This window comes from Ranitomeya variabilis, chromosome 4 (genome assembly GCF_051348905.1).
Source record: "Ranitomeya variabilis isolate aRanVar5 chromosome 4, aRanVar5.hap1, whole genome shotgun sequence".
Lineage (NCBI taxonomy): Eukaryota > Metazoa > Chordata > Amphibia > Anura > Dendrobatidae > Ranitomeya > Ranitomeya variabilis.
In genome coordinates, this window is record NC_135235.1 from 389,277,978 (window position 1) to 389,300,013 (window position 22,036).

General features: G+C 45.9%; 1 protein-coding gene across 2 annotated transcripts in view; it reads left to right on the plus strand.

The window, feature by feature from the left end:
• The first annotated feature begins 1,195 nt into the window (after window positions 1–1,195).
• LOC143767167 (gastrula zinc finger protein XlCGF66.1-like) overlaps window positions 1,196–22,036 on the plus strand; it is a 29,179-nt gene continuing 8,338 nt past the window's right edge. The window contains exons 1-5 of one of the 2 annotated variants that reach the window (XM_077255246.1): window positions 1,196–1,367; window positions 6,402–6,572; window positions 6,671–6,862; window positions 6,946–7,069; window positions 7,187–7,342. In XM_077255246.1, the coding sequence (XP_077111361.1) occupies window positions 6,450–6,572; window positions 6,671–6,862; window positions 6,946–7,069; window positions 7,187–7,342 (595 nt within the window). In that variant the 5' untranslated portion in view covers window positions 1,196–1,367; window positions 6,402–6,449. The remainder of the gene's footprint in view (window positions 1,368–6,401; window positions 6,573–6,670; window positions 6,863–6,945; window positions 7,070–7,186; window positions 7,343–22,036) is intronic. The other variant, XM_077255247.1, reaches the window with a different exon arrangement.

Genomic DNA, 22,036 nt, shown 5'->3' on the forward strand with positions numbered 1-22,036 from the left:
ACCTGCGCTGCCCGTCGTTGGCTATAATGGAAGCCTATGGACGCAGGATCCGTCGCTGACTGTGAAAAGCAGGAATCCAGCGACGGATGCCATCTTTTCAAACTGGGCATGCGCGGAAGAATTTCCAGTCAGGGAAATTCTCTCTCGCTCGCTCTCTCTTTTTACTATTAATGCTGCCTATGCAGCATTAATAGTAACAAGATATAATGTAAAAAATAATTAAAAAATCGCAATATTCTTACCTTTCGGCGTCCCGTGCAGCGTTACTGATGCTCGCAATGATCCTGGCAGCTAGTGTTCCAGTAATGCATTGCGAAATGACCTGATGACGTCGCGGTCTCACGAGACCGCGACGTCATCAGAGGTCATTGTAACGCAAGGCATTACTGGGAACGCTGGCTGCAGGGAGTATCACGAGCATCACTAACGCTGCACGGGACGCCGAAAGGTAAGAATATTGCGATTTTTTTATTATTTTTAACCTGTGTTGTGTATGCGTTTTCGCAGAAAACCGCTGCGAAGACGCATACACAACAGGTGCACATAGCCTCGACGGGTCCGTCAGAAAAACGGGCCCGGTGCACCCGTCTTTTACAATCTGCACAGGATCTGTCATTTCAGCATTTTGACGGATCCTGTGCAGATTGTAAAAACGGAAGTGTGAAAGAAGCCTAAGCTGAAAGATTAAAAATGCATTTCCCAATGTCTACACCACATCTGTGAGGCATACAGGTAATGCTGGTTTAACCCTACCTGTATGCCCATAGTAATCCCGGTTGTGACAGATTCCCTTTAGTCTGTGTGTGTGTGGTGCACTCATCACAGCACTAATGCAGAAAGGACAAACACAGATACTAGCAAGTAACAGGTCAGCGACCCCAAGGAGGAGTGAGCGGCCTGTGCACAGGAGCTTCCACTCTGAGGGCATGGCAATGCTATCGCTCTGTACTGCGTCACCACAGGCCTATACAGCTGTATAATGAGGCACTGGCTTGACAGTCACTGACAGGAATGAGAACAGTGTGAGGCGCTGCACTATGTGCAAGAACCAGGAATGCCTATCAGCGATCACTAGTGCGCAGACTCCGTCCACTGCAGCTTCCCTAGATTTGCTCTACGACGCAAGCACCGCCCCCTCCAGAGTCACGTGGCCTCCAGTTAACTTCCTCTAGCCCAGCAAAGGCTCTCCCATCTGGCGATGTCGGTGTTGTTAACCAGCAGGGGGCGCAAGAATCATTACACAACGTTACAGTCGCTAAGCGACCAGGAAGACAAAGGACGTCACATGACGGATGTGAAAGGAAATAACAACATCCGAGGGCAAGGTGCCTGCAAGAAACGGGGAGGAGACACTGATGAGTCTGGAGGTGGGTAATGGAATGTGTCATCTTCTATTTACATTGCAAGAAGAGCAAGTTCTGATATCGCGGCTGCTATACAGGAAGAGCAGATGGTGGTGTAGTGTGTGTCTGCTGAGCGTAATACAGGGGGAGTGTGCACACTGGTGTCCTGTCTGCTGAGCGTAATACAGGGGGTGTGCACACTGGTGTCCTGTCTGCTGAGTGTAATACAGGGGGAGTGTGCACACTGGTGTCCTGTCTGCTGACTGTAATACAGGGGGTGTGCACACTGGTGTCCTGTCTGCTGAGCGTAATACAGGGGGTGTGCACACTGGTGTCCTGTCTGCTGAGTGTAATACAGGGAGAGTGTGCACACTGGTGTCCTGTCTGCTGAGTGTAATACAGGGGGTGTGCACACTGGTGTCCTGTCTGCTGAGCGTAATACAGGGGGAGTGTGCACACTGGTGTCCTGTCTGCTGAGTGTAATACAGGGAGAGTGTGCACACTGGTGTCCTGTCTGCTGAGTGTAATACAGGGGGAGTGTGCACACTGGTGTCCTGTCTGCTGACTGTAATACAGGGGGAGTGTGCACACTGGTGTCCTGTCTGCTGACTGTAATACAGGGGGAGTGTGCACACTGGTGTCCTGTCTGCTGAGTGTAATACAGGGGGAGTGTGCACACTGGTGTCCTGTCTGCTGAGTGTAATACAGGGGGTGTGCACACTGGTGTCCTGTCTGCTGAGCGTAATACAGGGGGAGTGTGCACACTGGTGTCCTGTCTGCTGAGCGTAATACAGGGAGAGTGTGCACACTGGTGTCCTGTCTGCTGAGTGTAATACAGGGAGTGTGCACGCTGGTGTCCTGTCTGCTGAGCGTAATACAGGGGGAGTGTGCACACTGGTGTCCTGTCTGCTGAGTGTAATACAGGGGGAGTGTGCACACTGGTGTCCTGTCTGCTGAGTGTAATACAGGGGAGTGTGCACACTGGTGTCCTGTCTGCTGAGTGTAATACAGGGGGTGTGCACACTGGTGTCCTGTCTGCTGAGCGTAATACAGGGGGAGTGTGCACACTGGTGTCCTGTCTGCTGAGTGTAATACAGGGAGAGTGTGCACACTGGTGTCCTGTCTGCTGAGTGTAATACAGGGGGTGTGCACACTGGTGTCCTGTCTGCTGAGTGTAATACAGGGGGAGTGTGCACACTGGTGTCCTGTCTGCTGAGTGTAATACAGGGGGAGTGTGCACACTGGTGTCCTGTCTGCTGAGTGTAATACAGGGAGAGTGTGCACACTGGTGTCCTGTCTGCTGAGTGTAATACAGGGGGAGTGTGCACACTGGTGTCCTGTCTGCTGAGTGTAATACAGGGAGAGTGTGCACACTGGTGTCCTGTCTGCTGAGTGTAATACAGGGGGAGTGTGCACACTGGTGTCCTGTCTGCTGAGCGTAATACAGGGGGAGTGTGCACACTGGTGTCCTGTCTGCTGAGTGTAATACAGGGGGTGTGCATACTGGTGTCCTGTCTGCTGAGCGTAATACAGGGGGAGTGTGCACACTGGTGTCCTGTCTGCTGAGTGTAATACAGGGAGAGTGTGCACACTGGTGTCCTGTCTGCTGAGTGTAATACAGGGGGAGTGTGCACACTGGTGTCCTGTCTGCTGAGTGTAATACAGGGGAGTGTGCACACTGGTGTCCTGTCTGCTGAGTGTAATACAGGGGGTGTGCACACTGGTGTCCTGTCTGCTGAGCGTAATACAGGGGGAGTGTGCACACTGGTGTCCTGTCTGCTGAGTGTAATACAGGGAGAGTGTGCACACTGGTGTCCTGTCTGCTGAGTGTAATACAGGGGGTGTGCACACTGGTGTCCTGTCTGCTGAGTGTAATACAGGGGGAGTGTGCACACTGGTGTCCTGTCTGCTGAGTGTAATACAGGGGGAGTGTGCACACTGGTGTCCTGTCTGCTGAGTGTAATACAGGGAGAGTGTGCACACTGGTGTCCTGTCTGCTGAGTGTAATACAGGGGGAGTGTGCACACTGGTGTCCTGTCTGCTGAGTGTAATACAGGGAGAGTGTGCACACTGGTGTCCTGTCTGCTGAGTGTAATACAGGGGGAGTGTGCACACTGGTGTCCTGTCTGCTGAGTGTAATACAGGGGGTGTGCACACTGGTGTCCTGTCTGCTGAGTGTAATACAGGGAGAGTGTGCACACTGGTGTCCTGTCTGCTGACTGTAATACAGGGGGAGTGTGCACACTGGTGTCCTGTCTGCTGAGTGTAATACAGGGGAGTGTGCACACTGGTGTCCTGTCTGCTGAGTGTAATACAGGGGGAGTGTGCACACTGGTGTCCTGTCTGCTGAGTGTAATACAGGGGGAGTGTGCACACTGGTGTCCTGTCTGCTGAGCGTAATACAGGGGGAGTGTGCACACTGGTGCCCTGTCTGCTGACTGTAATACAGGGGAGTGTGCACACTGGTGTCCTGTCTGCTGACTGTAATTTATATATATATATATATATATATATATATATATATATATATATATATATATATATATATAGCATCGTGATTACTCGCTAATCCCGCCCCCTGCACAGTAGCTCCACCCCCACACATCCCACACATAATCTCGCCCCCCACCCCATTACCACACACAATACCACCCCCCCACCACATCACCACATAATCCTGCCCCCACCACATTACCACACACAATCCCGCCCCCCCCACCACATTACCACACACAATCCCGCCCCCCACCACATTGCCACACACAATCCCGCCCCCCCACATTACCACACAATACCGCCCCCCCACCACATTGCCACACACAATTCCGCCCCCCCACCACATTACCACACACAATCCCGCCCCCCACCACATTGCCACACACAATCCCGCCCCCCCACCACATTACCACACAATACCGCCCCCCCACCACATTGCCACACACAATTCCGCCCCCCCACCACATTACCACACACAATCCCGCCCCCCACCACATTGCCACACACAATCCCGCCCCCCCACCACATTACCACATAATCCCACCCCCCACCACATTACCGCACACAATCCCGCCCCCCTCCACATTACTACACATAATCCCTCCCCCACCACATGACCACACATAATCCCGCCCCCCACCACATTACTACACATAATTCCCACCCCCCCACATTACCACACGAGGCTCCGTCCCCACACATTACCACACGAGGCTCCGTCCCCACACATTACCACATGAGGCTCTGTCTCCACACATTACCATACGAGGCTCCGTCCTCACATTACCACACGAGGCTCCGTCCTCACACATTACCACACGAGGCTCCATCCTCACACATTACCACATGATGCTCCGTCCCTACACATTACCACAGGAGGCTCTGTCCCCACACATTACCATACGAGGCTCCGTCCCTCCACATTACCACACGAGGCTCCGTCCCCACACATTACCACACGAGGCTCCGTTCTCACACATTACACACGAGGCTCCGTCCCCACACATTACACACGAGGCTCTGTCCCTCCACATTACCACACGAGGCTCCGTCCCCACACATTACCATACGAGGCTCCGTCCCAACACATTACCACATGAGGCTCCGTCCCCACACATTACCACACGAGGCTCCATCCTCACACATTACCATACGAGGCTCCATCCCAACACATTACCACATGAGGCTCCGTCCCCACACATTACCACACGAGGCTCCGTCCCCACACATTACCACACGAGGCTCCGTCCTCACACATTACCACACGAGGCACCGTCCCCACACATTACCACACGAGGCTCCGTCCCCACACATTACCACATGAGGCTCCGTCCCCACACATTACCACACGAGGCTCTGTCCCCACACATTACCACACGAATCCAGTTTGCTTTTGATTTTACACTATGAATAAAATGTATTAGTATTATTCTGATTTTTAATTATTATTATTGTTATTAACTTCATTTTAAGTTACCGTAATTTACCACCTGCGTAAGCGCTATTGAATATTGTCATTATTTACTTTAGTTTAATCACTAGCAGCATTAATTAGATAGCAATGAGCATGCCAAGCGTTAGCTGGCTGGAAACAGCTAGTACAGATATAAAACCAGACAAAGGATAAATACTTGGTGGCAGGACACGTATAGTTAAAAAGTAATTTTCACAATGCTGCTCTAAATAAATAATTAATTAAATCTGCCAACCAAGTAAGAAGGACTAAATATAAAATGATGGACAGTCGGGAAAAAGCAAAAACCACCAAAGAACCCAGGAAAAGACCGACCAAAACAGTCCACAGTAATAGTTATTAAATAACAAAATTTATTCATGGATAAGTCAGGTAAATCATAACAGAAAATGGCAATGCAAATAAAAGATGACTATTGGTAAGGGGCAAACAATCCAGGAATATTAACATATCAATACCTGTATGATGTAGAAAACATTATAATAATTATATAAAATAATAATTCCAGGTAATATGACATCATTACAAATGTACACACAATGTGAAAATGAGTAAAAAATCCCCGGGCTTAAGTGGAACCTGTCACCAGTTTTTGAGCCTATGAACAAATGCCACCACCTTTAACTGCTCATGTGCTGCATTCCACAAACGTGTCTAACAGCTGCTGTCTCCCCTAACCCTGTAAACACCCCCCAAAATACCATTTGATATGCTTCCTCACTGTATGTAAATGAGTGGCCCGTTCCGATAGGCATCCTCGCTGTTGCGTCTGTCCCTCCTCTCTGCTCCTAATCGCGTTCTCCTGCTTTGATTGATATGACGCATCATCCACAAAGCGAACCGAGAGCTCGCGCATGTGCAATATGCTCAATCAACCACGCAGGCGCACTCTGCCCTGCAAAGCATAAAACAGCACAGCATTTGTTCATAGGCTCAAAAACTGATGACAGGTTCCCTTTAATCCAAGGAGTCCAGAAACTTCTGCTCCATTTTTCCAAGCAGACTGAGATATGGACAGTTAGGGAGCAGGAGCCCAAGGATGTAATATTTATCCAATATATCTATTTTGCTTTCTACATGTCATTTAGGTTCCATGAAGACCGTGCCTTTTCTGCATAAAACACCTGCCTGACAGCATGAGGGGGAATGAATCCCAGAGTCGCATCACTGACTCGCTAAAGATGGAGAAGGACAAGAGTCACATCACTAAGATTATATTAAACCTTACTCTGGAAATCATTTACATGCTGACCGGAGAGGTGAGGGATGCCAGGAATTATGTCATAGGGACGTTACTGGTGAATTACTGGATTCCAGGAATGTATAAAGTGATATTTATTATAGTTTCTGTACACAGGATTACACTGTAGTAAAGAAGACTTCTCGTGAATGTGTTACACCTGGTAGCTGCCACCTTGTGTCAGGAGGATGTGGTGGTACAGAGAGCACCATCATGGCTCCTTCAAATCAGATATTAATAGATGAGAAAGACAATGATCAGAAGATCCTGGCACTCGCCAATAAGATCATTGAGCTGCTGACTGGAGAGGTGAGTGCCGCTGGGAATACGGGGACATCATACAGTAACACCACTGGTGGTATCTGGCTGATGACTGTATTGTTGTGTGTCAGGTTCCTATAAGGTGTCAGGATCTCACTGTCTATTTCTCCATGGAGGAGTGGGAGTATTTAGAAGGACACAAGGATTTGTACGAAGATTTCATGATGGAGAAACCTCAGCTCATCACATCATTTGGTAAGAGGAGACTTTTAGTAATGGTAAAGGAGAAAACAGGCAATTTAGATGCCAAGTTATAACTTGTCTCCATCAGTTGTAAATAATGTGATCAGTCACTTTGTGTATTTTCCACAGATGGATCTGGAAAAAATGATTTGCAAGAGACATGTCCAAATCCACAATATTGTCCAGAGAACGATTACTGTGTCCCCCCAGTTACTGCCGACTCCCTGTATGATGCTTCTCGTTCTGACAGATCACCACTTCAAATAAGACCTGTTGGAGTAAAAGGTATGTAGGTCGTCAAGTTGTAGTTTAGTTGTCAATCTTCAACTTGATAATGTAGCATTTTGGGGGTAGATTTTGGAAACAGGATTTAAATTCAAGACTACAAAAAGCAATGATTGCATATGATAAACCTACATCTACAGAAGATCTGTGGCTAGTTCTCCAAGATATTGGGAATAACCTCCATGCTGAGTTCCTTCAAAACAGCATCAATTATTTTGTAGGTACAATTGTACAGTTTTTGAGGGCAAGGAGTGGTCACACCAAATATTGATTTGATTTAGGTTTTTCTTTTCTTCATTCACTTTAATAAAAAGAAATTAGCACTTCAATTTTTGAAAGCTTTCTTATTTTCAGCATTGTTTCCACATCCGTTTACAATTGCCTCCATTGCCGTTGTCACGATACACCTGTCGGGTAACCTTATCTTTTGAAGGTGAAGATGCCAGGGCCCCCACCCTTGCCTTATCTTCTAAATTAGCCCTCTGGCTGTTTTCTTCCCCCACCCAGGGAAGAGGGGCGCTACTGTGCACTGTAGTATGCCAACCCGGCAAACAAGGCAACACAAACAAGGGTTTAACAGAAAACTCCAGGCATGCAAAATATTCTCTCACATATAACAGAGGAATGCACCGAGGCGTGGAGGTAGGGGAATATACCAAAATAGAGAAGGATAGGGAATTACCACACATACAAACCAAGCAACAGTCACTGATAACTCATCTAATTCTCCTCATAAGAACTCCTCTTTTACCCTTCGCCATGACAGCACCCACTGGAGAGATAGGGATCCGCCCCAAGGAACAGGAAACCTACAGAGACATAAAAGGGGGCGGTCCCCCTCTCCTCCTCAGTTTAGGTTTCCTGTTCCCAGGGGACAGGATCTCTGGATTCTTCGAACTACAGGCATACCTGGGCTACACGCATCCGCCTGTGCGGTGTCCACGAGAACGGCAGGGGATGCAGTCCAGAAGCAGCGTCAGGGGAGATTCCGCTAGACGGCTCCCCCCTCGTCTGGCCGGCATATGGAACGCATGGTCCGGGAGGCTGCTCGATTCCACAGGCATTGCGGCAGATGTGCGGCCCTAAAAGGAGCTCCAAACGCGGACCGCCAGGTATGAGGTCCGAGTTCTGAGGCACAGCTGCAGCGGCAGCCGGCACACCGCTCCATAGCGCAGGCCGGACAAAGATGGCGGCCGCGCGTGCGTGGTGGTGGGGAAAACATCCCCATACTGCCCCGGGGCCGGTGAGCACTTCCGGGTCACCCACACAGCGGTGAGGGAAAGCGCGGTTTCGCGCATGCGCAGTACACCGCTGTGGGGAAGAAAAAAAAAAAAAAAAAAAATTGATTGAGACCGGATCTTGGCCTATAAAAAGGGGGAAGTTGCAAACGCACAGGCGATGCAACATGTCGTCCCCAGGCAAGACTGTGGACCCAGCAGGTGAGCCAGCCAGCAGAAGGTCCTCAGATGCCAGCCACAGGAGTGAGACCAAGGATTCAAGATCCAGAAAGTCGCAGCCTCCTATTTCGGTACCGTACAGCTTCACTGGGTGAGTGTGATTTCCCCTCTGCCTATAAAGCTGACACCCTTTTCCACAAATGTCTTCTTCTCCCAGGCCAAAAAGAGACAGAAATCTAAGCACAAGCAATGTGCGTTATGTGACGAGCCTCTCCCAGATTCCCACCCCAAAAAACTCTGCAATCAGTGTATGGCGGAAACAATGCAGAGTCCATCTATGTCGGTCACAGATATACGGGCCATAATTAGAGAGGAGTTACAGGCCATCTCACAAGCCAGTACCCCCCCTAAAAAATCCGGGAAAGAAAAGGCTATATCCAGCTCTGAGTCCGAGGAGGAAGGCGTTATCCACTCAGACTCCTCGCAGGCGTCATCCTCTTCCTCAACACATTCCGACCTTGAGGGTCGAGCTTGTTTTCCTCTTGATGGGGTGGACAACCTAGTAAAGTCCATCAGGAATACTATAGGTTGTGAGGATACAAAAGACGACCAAACTGCACAAGACATCATGTTTGCAGGGTTGGCGGAGAGGAAGAGAAGAGCATTCCCAGTAATTCCGGCGGTTAAGGCTCTGATAAAGAGGGAGTGGGAGAAACAGGACCAGAGAGGTTTTCTCCCGTCAGCCTCCAAAAGGAAGTACCCCTTTAATGATGAGGAGTTAATTTCATGGACTAAAATCCCTAAGGTGGACGCTGCAGTCGCCTCCACCTCAAAACAGTCAGCCCTACCAGTCGAGGATGCGGGCCTACTTTCTGATCCTCTAGATCGGAAGGCAGAATCGTCACTGAAACGATCATGGGAGGCTTCCACGGGCATATTTAAGCCATCAATTGCCAGCACGTGCACAGCTAGATCCATGCTTGTGTGGATTGATCAGCTGGATCAACAAATCGAACAGGGGGTCTCCAGACAAAAATTGCGGGATGCGATACCACTAATTAGAGGTGCAGCAGCATTCATGGCCGATGCTTCAGCTGACTCTCTTCGCCTTGCAGCAAGGTCAGCCGGTCTAATTAATAATGCCAGACGTGCGTTATGGATGAAGAGCTGGAAGGGGGATACGCAGTCAAAGGCTAAGATCTGCGCTATTCCGTGTGAGGGTGAGTTTTTGTTTGGGAAAGCATTAGACGAGATCCTCAAAAAAGCAAAAGAGAGGAAAAAAGCCTTCCCTGACCCCTCAATTCCTTTCTATAGGAAGACCTTTAGGAAGAGGCCGTTCGGGAAAAGAACACAAAATGAAAGATCGTCACGATGGGCCACAAGAGAGGGAAAACAGGGTGGCACTATGTTCAAAGGCCCCCCCTTCCGTAGAGACAACAAATTCTGAAACACCAGACACCCCAGTAGGGGGCAGGTTAAAATTTTTCTTTCCCCAATGGCGAAAAATCACGTCAAGTTCCTGGGTGCTAAATATTATTAAGGAAGGAATGAAAATAGAATTCCTCCAAATTCCCCATGATTCCTTTATTTTAACAGCCCTTTCCTCACCAGTGCAACAGAAGGCCCTTGAGCTAGAAATTAGAAGTCTTATAGTTAAAAATGTTTTAGTTAGGGTGCCAAAGGGACAAGAGGGTAAAGGGTTCTACTCTCCGTTATTTTTAATCCCTAAACCCGATGGTTCATTTCGAACAATTATAAATCTTAAAAAACTCAATACGTTTATTAAAAATTATACGTTTAAAATGGAGTCTATTAGATCGGCCATTAAGCTCCTTTTTCCAAATTGTAGAATGGGCGGCATTGATTTAAAAGATGCCTACTACCATCTCCCTATCCATAGTAGGTATCAAAAATACTTAAGAGTGGCAGTAACTCTTGAGGGGGAGATTCATCATTTCCAGTATACAGCCATGCCCTTCGGTCTCTCCACGGCACCCAGGATCTTCACGAAGGTAATGTTAGAAGTAATGGCCTACCTTCGCCAGAGAGACACATTAATCATTCCCTACTTAGATGATTTTTTAGTTGTAGGAAATTCATCCCTTCAGTGTGCGGAACGATTAGCTGACACTGTCTCGTCCTTAGAAAGCCTGGGCTGGATCGTCAACTATAAAAAATCCAGACTCACCCCACTTTCCCTTCAGACATTTTTGGGATTTAGTCTAGATTCCATAAAGCAAAAATGTCTACTTCCCCAAGAAAAAATATCTCTTATAGAGGGTAAAGTTGTGGCGGCCATTCACAAACCTCAAATGTCCCTGAGAGCAGGAATGTCCTTGCTAGGATCCCTCTCCTCCTGTACTCCAGCCGTTCAGTGGGCACAACTTCATACCCGAACATTACAACATCAGATACTTCGGGAACAGAGAAAATTTCTGGGGCACCTTGAATCGAAAATAACTTTATCCGAGAAAGTCTTATCCTCCTTAGAATGGTGGCTAAATAAAGACAACCTAGCGGGGGGTGTCCCTTGGGTAATATCACCATCCCACACGATAACTACGGACGCTAGTCCCCACGGGTGGGGCGCACACATGGGAGATAGATTCTGCCAGGGAACCTGGGATAAGAATGAAGATTTATATTCATCAAACCTAAAAGAATTAAATGCGGTAAACTATGCACTGCGTCAATTTCTCCCACAGCTACGAGGAAGCCACGTCCGAATCTGTTCAGACAACACTACGACAGTGGCGTATTTAAACAAACAAGGCGGCACAAGATCAGACGCTCTAATGTCTTCCGCAAACAGTACCTTAATCCTGGCCGAAAAGCATCTGTTGTCCCTCTCGGCAGTCCACATCAAAGGAGAGGACAATCAACAAGCGGACTTCCTAAGTCGACACACTCTTCATCAAGGAGAATGGTGTCTCAATCCTTACATTTTCCACAAGATAACATTGTTATGGGGCAAACCCCAAATAGACCTGTTCGCTACAAAACAAAACAAACAAGTCCACAAATTCGCATCTCGGTCCCGTGCAGATCACCCGGACATTCTAGATGCTCTTCAAACACCATGGCAATTCAAGCTGGCGTATGCTTTCCCTCCGATAATTCTGCTTCCACAAGTAATACGGAAAATCAGGGAAGAGCAGGCCAGGATAATACTAATAGCGCCATTCTGGCCCAAGAGACCATGGTTCTCGTGCCTGCGGTCGATGTCGGTGACGGATCCTTGGGTCCTTCCCTCAATCCCAAACCTTCTCTCCCAGGGACCTTTCTTCCACCCTCAGGTGGACAGCCTCCACCTGACGGCCTGGAATTTGAAAGGCAGATATTAAATTCCAGGGGGTTTTCAAAGGGCCTAATTGATACACTCCTGCTTAGCAGGAAACCATCTACAACAAAAATTTACACCAAAGTATGGAAGAAGTTTCTTCAGTTCCATACTAGTTCAAACCCCTCTGAAGTCCCAATAAAATCTGTACTAGAATTTCTGCAGAAAGGGAAAGAGTTAGGTCTCTCAGTTAATACACTAAAGGTCCAGGTGTCCGCTCTGGGTGCCCTCTATGGCCATAATATTGCTGGTAATAAATGGGTATCCCGCTTCATCACGGCCTGTGAACGAGTTACTCCTATCCACATACCTAGAGTAGCTCCGTGGGATCTAAACCTAGTCTTAGACTCTCTAACAGAATCTCCGTTTGAGCCTATAGACACAGCATCTTTAAAACACTTGTCGTTAAAAACAGCCTTCTTAGTAGCCTTAACATCGGCTAGAAGAGTCAGCGACATTCAGGCCTTGTCGATAGATCAACCTTACCTTCTCACATTTCATGACAGACTAATCTTAAAACCGGACCCCCTATACCTTCCTAAGGTAGCAGGGAAGTTCCACAGGTCACAGGAGATACATCTTCCTACTTTCTTTAAAGACCCCTCTACTCCTGAAGAACAAAAATTCCATACTCTAGACGTCAGGAGAGTAGTTTTGCAATATATTGAGAAAACTAGTAGTTGGAGGCAGAGTAGGGCTCTGTTCATATCCTTCCAGGGCAAAAAGAAAGGATATGGAGTCACAAGAGCAACATTATCCAGGTGGATAAGAGACGCTATCCGGTTGGCCTATTCCATGAAAAATGAAGAACCTCCGGAGGGCATCAAAGCACACTCCACCAGAGCCATGGCTTCTTCCTGGGCCGAAAAAGGGAACGTGCCAATCGAAGATATATGTAAGGCTGCAACTTGGTTGGCTCCTTCCACTTTCTATAATCACTACAGGCTCGACCTGTCTTCCGACTCTGACCTACACTTTGGCAGGACTATCCTCAGCACGGTGGTCCCCCCCTAGGTGTTGGTCTCTGGAAATCTCTCCAGTGGGTGCTGTCATGGCGAAGGGTAAATAGCCGGATTACTTACGGTAATGCTCTTTTAATGAGTCCATGACAGCACCCAGTCACATCCCTCCCTAATAAAAGCCAATGTAATTACTTCTATGAAGTTTATATTCTGATGATACATTGTGATGATTGACTAACACTGGCGGTCCTCCGGGTACTCTGAAATTAAACTGAGGAGGAGAGGGGGACCGCCCCCTTTTATGTCTCTGTAGGTTTCCTGTTCCTTGGGGCGGATCCCTATCTCTCCAGTGGGTGCTGTCATGGACTCATTAAAAGAGCATTACCGTAAGTAATCCGGCTATTCGTTCGTTAGCCATGCAGCAAATGCAAGCTCTGACAAGGATTTGTAACAGAGCCTAGATTAGAAAGGGGGAAAATAGTGGCTAACTGAGCTCAGCTGTAAGCACAGGGATTTCCAACATGGCCGATTAACCCCTGTTCTGCCAGAAGGAATAAACACATTTAAAATGAAGGAGAAGTGCTTCTTCTCAGCGCCGAGGTATGTTCCATTCTTCAACTGTCAAGAGACCAAGTGGGCAATGCGATGAGAGGCCCTTCACAAGGAAATAACACTCCGGTCCTACTCACAGGATTGTGTGATGCAGCTTAATGTACAATAGCTGGAAACGTGTATTCTTCAGTCCAAGTACAGATAACAGCACAGCGTTAACTGCCATGGCTCCAAAGTGTCCCTGGAGCCATTTTTTCAACACGACAATGCAAGCCCCATGCTGCCTGTGCTGGTGTGAGCACTCCGCATGGTTTAATCATACTTCTTCTACTATATAATTGTCTAAGGGTCACTTCCGTCTTTCTGTCTGTCCTTCTGTCTGTCACGGATATTCATTGGTCGCGGCCTCTGTCTGTCATGGAAATCCAAGTCGCTGATTGGTCGCGGCAAAACGGCCACGACCAATCAGCGACGGGCACAGTCCGGCGGCAAAATGGCCGCTCCTTCCTCACCGCAGTCATTGCCCGCTTCATAATCCCCTCCAGTCAGCGCTCACACAGGTTTAATGGCAGCAGTAACGGACCGCGTTATGGTGCGGTGTAACGCACTCCGTTATCGCTGCTATTAACCCTGCGTGACCAACGTTTTACTATTGATGCTGCCTATACGGCATCAATAGTTAAAAGATCTAATGTTAAAAATAATTTAAAAAAAAAAAAAAAAAATCGTTATATACTCAACGTCAGTCGGCCCCTCGGATCCAGAACTGGCCTTTCCCGCTCCTCGCGACGCTCCGGTGACCGCTCCATGCATTGCGGTCTCGCGAGATGATGACATAGCGGTCTCGCGAGACCGCTACGTCATCATCTCGCGAGACCGCAATGCACTCTTGGGACCGGAGCGTGCGAGGAGCGTCGGTAACCGCTTCGCCTGGATCCGGGGCCAACGGAAGATGAGTAAATAACTATTTTTTTAATTCTTTTTTTTTAACAGGGATATGATGCCCACATTGCAATATACTATGTGGGCTGTGCAATATAATACGTGGGCTGTGCAATATAATACGTGGGCTGTGCAATGTACTACGTGGGCTGTGCAATGTACTGCGTGGGCTGTGCAATATACTACGTGGGCTGTGCAATATACTACGTGGGCTGTGCAATATACTACGTGGGCTGTGCAATATACGATGTGGGCTGTGCAACGTACTACGTGGGCTGTGCGATATACTACGTGGGCTGTGCAACATACTACGTGGGCTGTGCGATATACTACGTGGGCTGTGCGATACACTACGTGGGCTGTGTTATACACTACGTGGGCTGTGTTATACACTACGTGGCCTGTGTTATACACTACGTGGCCTGTGTTATACACTACGTGGCCTGTGTTATACACTACGCGGCCTGTGTTATACACTACGTGGGCTGTGTTATACACTACGTGGCCTGTGTTATACACTACGTGGCCTGTGTTATACACTACGTGGCCTGTGTTATACACTACGCGGCCTGTGTTATACACTACGTGGGCTGTGTTATACACTACGTGGACTGTGCTATATACTCCGTGGCTGTGCTATATACTCCGTGGGCTGTGTTATATACTCTGTGGGCTGTGCTATATACTACATGGCTGTGCTATATACTACGTGGCTGTGCTATATACTACGTGGCTGTGCTATATACTACGTGGCTGTGCAATATACTACGTGGCTGTGCTATTTACTACGTGGGCTGTTATATACTACATGGCCGGCCGCGAACAATCAGCGACAGGCGCAGTCCGGCCGGCCGAATCCTGTGTATTCATTGTATTATTCTAAAATCTTCATAAATAAACTACATACATATTCTAGAATACCCGATGCGTTAGAATCGGGCTACCATCTAGTCCGGGACATAATTGTTCAGCAATTGCAAAAGGAGCTGCCAGCTACAGATCTTGATAACATTAGTTCCCAAGTGCATTCAGCATGAAATAGCATTCCTCAAAGAACCATTAATAACCTCATGGATATCAATCAAGGTGCGTAAGTGTGGAGATTTCTATGCATGGCGATCATACCTGATAAATCCAGAGGTTTTTAAATTTGTTTTTCCATTCTCTCATAATTTCCATATCATTAACATGCCTATGACTACATTAGCATGATACCATTTACTTTACCATTTAAATTACAACTATTGCCATAAAAAAGGCTCATACGGCCAAGTTGATGGAAAAATTAAAATGTTTTGGCTCTTGCAAGGAGAGGGAGGGAAATCTGCTTTCTTATTCAATCTTGAGCTGCCCCCTGCAGCAGTGTGAAGAGTCATCCCGATGCGGTGCTGGACGAATTTTTGAGATGGCTCATCAAAGTGTATATATAGCAATTGTGAAGCCCGGCTGCAATTCATGCTGCCCACGGTTTAGACAGTATGAATCGCTTGACAGGTTCTTAAAAGGCAAAGAGGCCAGATGCCATTTACTACTTCTCTATGAATGTGACCCTTTTTAAGCAATGTTGTAGAACTTATTACTGTGGGGATTACATAATAAATAGATTTACTTGGTTCCTAGTTTACTTTGATCAACTCCTTGGTAGATTTTACTTTGTTTTTCATTTTCACCGCAATCAATAGCAATTTAGAGAGTTGTGAGAGGGAGTGAGCTCCCTTTCTCTCTCTTTCCTTATTGGCATCCCCGCAATACGATCGTGGGGAGATGATGGTTGTCATGGCAGCTGCAGCTCAAATAATGACCTCCATGACTTCCAGCTAGAGTTGCCTTTTGGGCCCTGCTACAAGCAGAGTGTAACAGGTGTTTTGCCAGTGTCACATTGACAGTCGTACTGGATTGCAATGCATTAGAGTAGTGATCAAAGAAATTAAATTGAAGTTCCAAAGAGAGACTAAGTAAAAACAAAATGCATATATATATTTGTTTGCAAAAATATTTTAAAAAAGAATTAAGAAATCCTCAATAAATACATAAATTTAGGTATTTGGTATTGTCATGCCCGGAACGACCTGATGTATAAAGCAATCTAACTGTTTGACCCATACAGTGAACATCCTGAAGAAAAAGTAACCCCAAATATTTTTATATCATATAGACAAACAAAATATTGTTTTGGCATGGCCATATTCTGAGAGCTATAGCTTTTTTATTTCTCCGCTGACTGAGCTTTATGGCAGCTTGTTTTTGGCAGGACAAGATTACTTTTTCAGTTATACCATTTCTATTTATATATGACATTTTGATTGCATTTTATTCCATGTCTTTTTTTCTGTAAAATAGTTTTTATTGTGTAAAAGTAGCAAAACATAAATAAATAAAACATATAAATGAGGTATCGCTGTAATTGTACAGACCCAAAGAATGAAGATGTCTTATAATAGTTACCACATGGTGAACGTCAAAAAATATACCCCCCACCAAAGAAAATCCTAAATTGTTGTTTTTCTTTCACTGCCTGTCAAAAATCCAAGTCGAAAGTAGCAAAAAAAGTTATGAGCCCAAGACTAATACCAATCAAAATGTAATTGCATCCCGCTAAAACAAGGCTTCACATGACACTGTCGGCAGAAACATTATAGCTTTTTATTTTTTTTGCAAGAAAAGCTTTTTTTTCTTAGTGTGCTATACCATGTGCACATACCCTAACCCCTGACTGCCAATTTCACGCCTGTTCATTGCTTTAACAGTTTAATACCAAGGATGTATGTAATACACCACAACTACAATAGCTCTAGATTTACACCAGGTTTAAAGCACATTTGGCTATGGAGATGTTGGATAAAAATTTTACTTACTAGTTCCTTTCAGTGTGCTTGAAAAGGATGTATGTTTAGACACCATAAAGGAAAACAACACGCAGTCACTCACTGTAATTCTCAACCTATTTATCCTTCCAGGAGCTCTTGGGGATATGAGAACTTAACTTTTGCTCAATATATTACTTTTTACTAATTAAAGTGAATATTTTCTCTCTGATATTGGGGCACGTCCTGATGGTGGAGTCAAAAGTATACCCCCGGTGTCTAATCAGGCGTCTTTGTCACAGTGTCAGAAAAGTCACACCACGCACTGCTTCCGCACACTCAAACATTCTTTTTATCACAGGGTGTACCTGATCTCTAGTATGAGCTCTTTCCAACTACATACACAAAACATTTGTTTGTGATGCTTTAAAATCCCATTTCAGCATTTTGCTTTTTTTCACTATTTGATAGCTATCAGTAATGTACCGTAATTTGCAGATTATAACGCACCCCAAATCTTGGAGAGGAAAATACTAAAAAAACTGTTTTAATAAAATGGTGATGTGTCTTATAATACACTTTTACGGTAGCTTACCTGGGTGGCGGAGCGAGGTCTCAGGTCGCAGGGTCGCTGCTGCACGAAGATGGCGGTAGGAGGTGGTGTTTGGTGGTGCGAGGGCTCCGCCAATATTTTATGAAAGTCTGGAGCCCATGCACTTTCCTTGCATTTCATTGAGGTAGTCTCCGGGAAAATGGCCACTGGAGGCGGCACATGCGCAATTGAGATCTCAGGAGCTGAGATGAAGTTCAGTGTACTGTCGGAAGGAAAATATGTCAGACCCATGCTCCTTCCCCCTTCTCAAATAGGTGTTCCTTTCGATTATAGTTCTGAGGAAAAAGTAGAGGAACCTGGGACAATAATTGGTAGTTATTGTTTGGAATCATCCTTTTCTTATGGTTAATTTAGTGAGCTGTGGTTTCCAGTAGAAGATATGGGGAAATTAGAATCTCACTGAGAACCCATATCTGTTCAGGACTCTGTTTCGTGGGTTAGAAGAGTATAAACATTGTGTGTTTCCAGTCCATAGGAGAGGTTACTTTTTATCATTAGTAAAGAATTAAAAAACACAGGTAAGAAGATCATTTGACAAAGATCTGTTTGAATTTTGGGAAAAATACCCTAACATTGATGCGGCTGTTGCTAAAATATCTGGGAATGTGGCTATTCCGTTTGATGTGGAATCTCTTGGGGACCCTTTTTAGATAAAAAAAAAAAAAGACACTTTTCTTAGGGGAGCATGGGAAGCGTCAGCCTGTTACTTAACCGCAGTATATCTACCACTTGTACAGCTAGGCCCCAAATTAAATGGCTACAGGAATTGGATGCCCAGATAAGAAATAGGTGTTCAAGAGACCCACTATTCAGAAGATGGTTGATTTTCTTGGCAGATGTGTCTGTGGACAGCATTAGATAAGCTGCACCCACTCCTGTGCTCTTTCAAACACTCCACACAACACTCTGAAAAAAAAAAAAGCAAAAACTGATCAGCAGATTTCCAGTCCAAAATAAAGCTGTCTGCTGTTCTCTGTCAGAGAGGTTGTTTGTTCAGCTCTGTCTTAGGTGAGATTTTTTTTAGAGAAAGTGGCAGATAAGAAAAATAATTTTTCTTACTTTTTTCCCAGATACAAAAGATTTTTTAGGAGTTCTGAGGGTAGAGAGAGGACAGTGGGTAGGGCGAATGTACCTGGGGAAGATATAAAGGCCAAAGCAAGGGGTTGTTATTCAATAAGCGCATCCCCTAACAAAGGAAGACCCAATTAACCATGATGACAGGTTTCGGGTGGAGGGAAGGTTAAAGCACTTTTCACATCAGTGGGCCTCACTACCAGCCACTCCATGAGTAGTAAACACTCTTTCCCAGGGTCTCTGGCCATTTTTCCCCCACCCCCGAGAAGAGTAAGGGAAGCGTTAGTAGGGGCAAAGAACCAGTGAACATTAGAATTGGGGGTTCTGAAGCTGTTCGAAAAAACAGGTACTGGTCAGGGTACCAGCATCAGTCATTGGGAAAAGTTTCTTCTGCAATCTGTTTCTAGTAAAAAGAAAACCAGATGGTTCTGACAGCACACTTATCAATTTAAAAGCTCTGAATTGTTATCAAAGAACCACAAAAGTGGAAGTGGAAACTCTGAGATCCACTGTAAAACTACTATACCTGATTTGCTATCACATTCTGATCCACCCAGGTCATCAGAAATGTATTAGTAGCGGTAAAAATCAAAGGAGACCTACTTCATCTACAATACTAATGCCTTCCCTTCTGAGTTTCTATAGAAGCCAGCATTTTAGTAGTACCAGATCTAGACTATTTCCTAATAATAGGAAAATCAAAGAGACTGTACGATAGCAGTCAAACAAGTCCTAACTGTCTTGTCAGGTCTGGGTTGGATAGTGAACATGACCAAATCAGAATATAACCTCTACAGGTTCAGGTTTTTCTTGGGATCTATTTGGATTCAACCCGTGAACGTTGCTTCCTCCCACAAGAGAAAATTGTGAGAATTGAGCAAAAAATCTTGAAACTCCAAAGGTTTCAGGAGATTTCAACAAGGAGAAGGATGTCTCTGTTAAGCTCTTTGATGGCCACGGTTCCAGCTGTCCAGGGGACCCAGTTTCATAAAAGATGCCCTCAATGGGAGATCCTTGCAGTGCAGACCAGTGGGATGTGGCATCTAGACCTGAAATTCTAGTTGTCAGCAGAGATTCTGGACTCCTCCATCTGTTGGATGGACAGAAAGAACCTCTTGAAAGGAGTCCCGTGCACAGTTCAAGAACCAATGGTAGTTACCAAGAATACAAGGTGAGAAGGGTGGGAAGTCCATCTGGAAGGTCACCTTTTCAGAGTCTATAGGATACTACAATAAAAAAAAAGAAACAGTTAATCAAATTTGAAAGAACTGACAGCAATAAGGAAGGCCATACATGTTACTTTACAATGTATTGCAGAGAGAAACATGGTGATAATGTCCTATAACAACACCAGTGGCCTAGATAAATCACCAAAGGGTGAACAAATAGGAAAAGTCTTCCGGTTGGCAGAAGAAAATCTTTTTATCCCTATCCGCCCGGCATATACAATGGTCAGAATATTTTAGCCAACTATGTAAGTCGCCTTTCACTCAGCCAAGGAGAATGGACTTTGAATCAAGATTTTTAGTCAGATTTGTGCTTTATGGGGTCTCCTAGAAATAGACCTATTTGCTGCCAGGGAAAACCACCAGGTGGAAAAAAAATTCTCCCTGAATCCACAGGAATCCCTGGGATGGATGGATGGATGTGCTTGGTTTGCTTGGCTGAGAATTATGTTCATCTAAGACCACTGGATATTACCCAATGTCCTCAGTCTTCTGTCTCAGGGCCCAGTCCTCCATCTTTAGGTTCGCAACCTACACCTGCTTGGAGCTTGAAAGAGGGTCATATCAGCCAGTAGGGATTCTTACATGACTTAGTTTCCACTCTCCTGTTAAGTAGGAAAAAGCTTACCTCCCTTAAATATACCAAAAAGTACGGAATAAATTTCTCCGGACAAAACCTATCAACACAGCAACAGGTTTCGTTTACGAATGTGTTGGAGTTTCAGCAGAAAGGCATAGGTTGGGTGCATAGGTTCATCAATGCTTCCAATGCTTCTTGGCCATTAGGTGGTCCTAGAATAGCTCCCTGGGATCTAAATCTAGTCCTGAATGCCCTTACATGAGACACCCTTGAGCCTATTTTGTTTAACACTACTAGGGTTCTTAGTGTGAAAACAGCACTCTTAGGCTGCTTTCACACATAATTTTTTGCCGTCAGGCACAATCCGACGAATTTTGAAAAAAAACGGATCCTGCAAAAGTTGCCGCCGGATCCGTTTTTTTCTCATAGACTTGTATTAGCGAAGGATTGCGACGGATGGCCTCACAATTCACCCGTTTTTCGCCGGATACGTTGAAAAATGTTTTTCCGGCAGCTGGAGAAAACGGACATACTAACGTTTTTTGTGTCCGTCAGAAAAATGGACAGCGATGGATCCGGCGTTTGGTAGAATGGAAGCCTATGGCGCCGGATCCGTCAAATGACGGAATCCGGCCACGGATTTCATCTCTAAACTGAGCATGCTCCGATTTTCCAACCATGCATATCTCTCTCTCTCTCTCTCTCTCTCTCTCTCTCTCTCTCTCTCTCTCTCTCTCTCTCTCTCTCTCTCTCTCTCTCTCTCTCTCTCTCTCTCTCTCTCTCTCTCTCTCTCTCTCTCTCTTTCTTTCTCTCTCTCTCTCTCTTCTCTCTCTCTCTCTCTCTCTCTCTCTCTCTTTCTCTCTCTCTCTTTCTCTCTCTCTCTCTCTCTCTCTCTTTCTTTCTCTCTCTCTCTCTCTCTCTTTCTTTCTCTCTTTCTCTCTCTCTCTCTCTCTCTCTTTCTCTCTCTCTTTCTCTCTTTCTCTCTCTCTCTCTCTCTCTCTCTCTCTCTCTCCTAAAAAATCGGATCCATCGCATCAGTTTTTCACAATTTGCGATGGATCCGTTTTTTTCAAAATTCACCGGATTGAGCCTAACGTCAAAAAACTGATGTGTGAAAGTGGCCTTAGTGGCCCTAACCTCGGCTAAGGGAATGGGTGAATTACAGGCCATCTTGGTTAACCCACAGCTTTTATCCCGAAAGTAG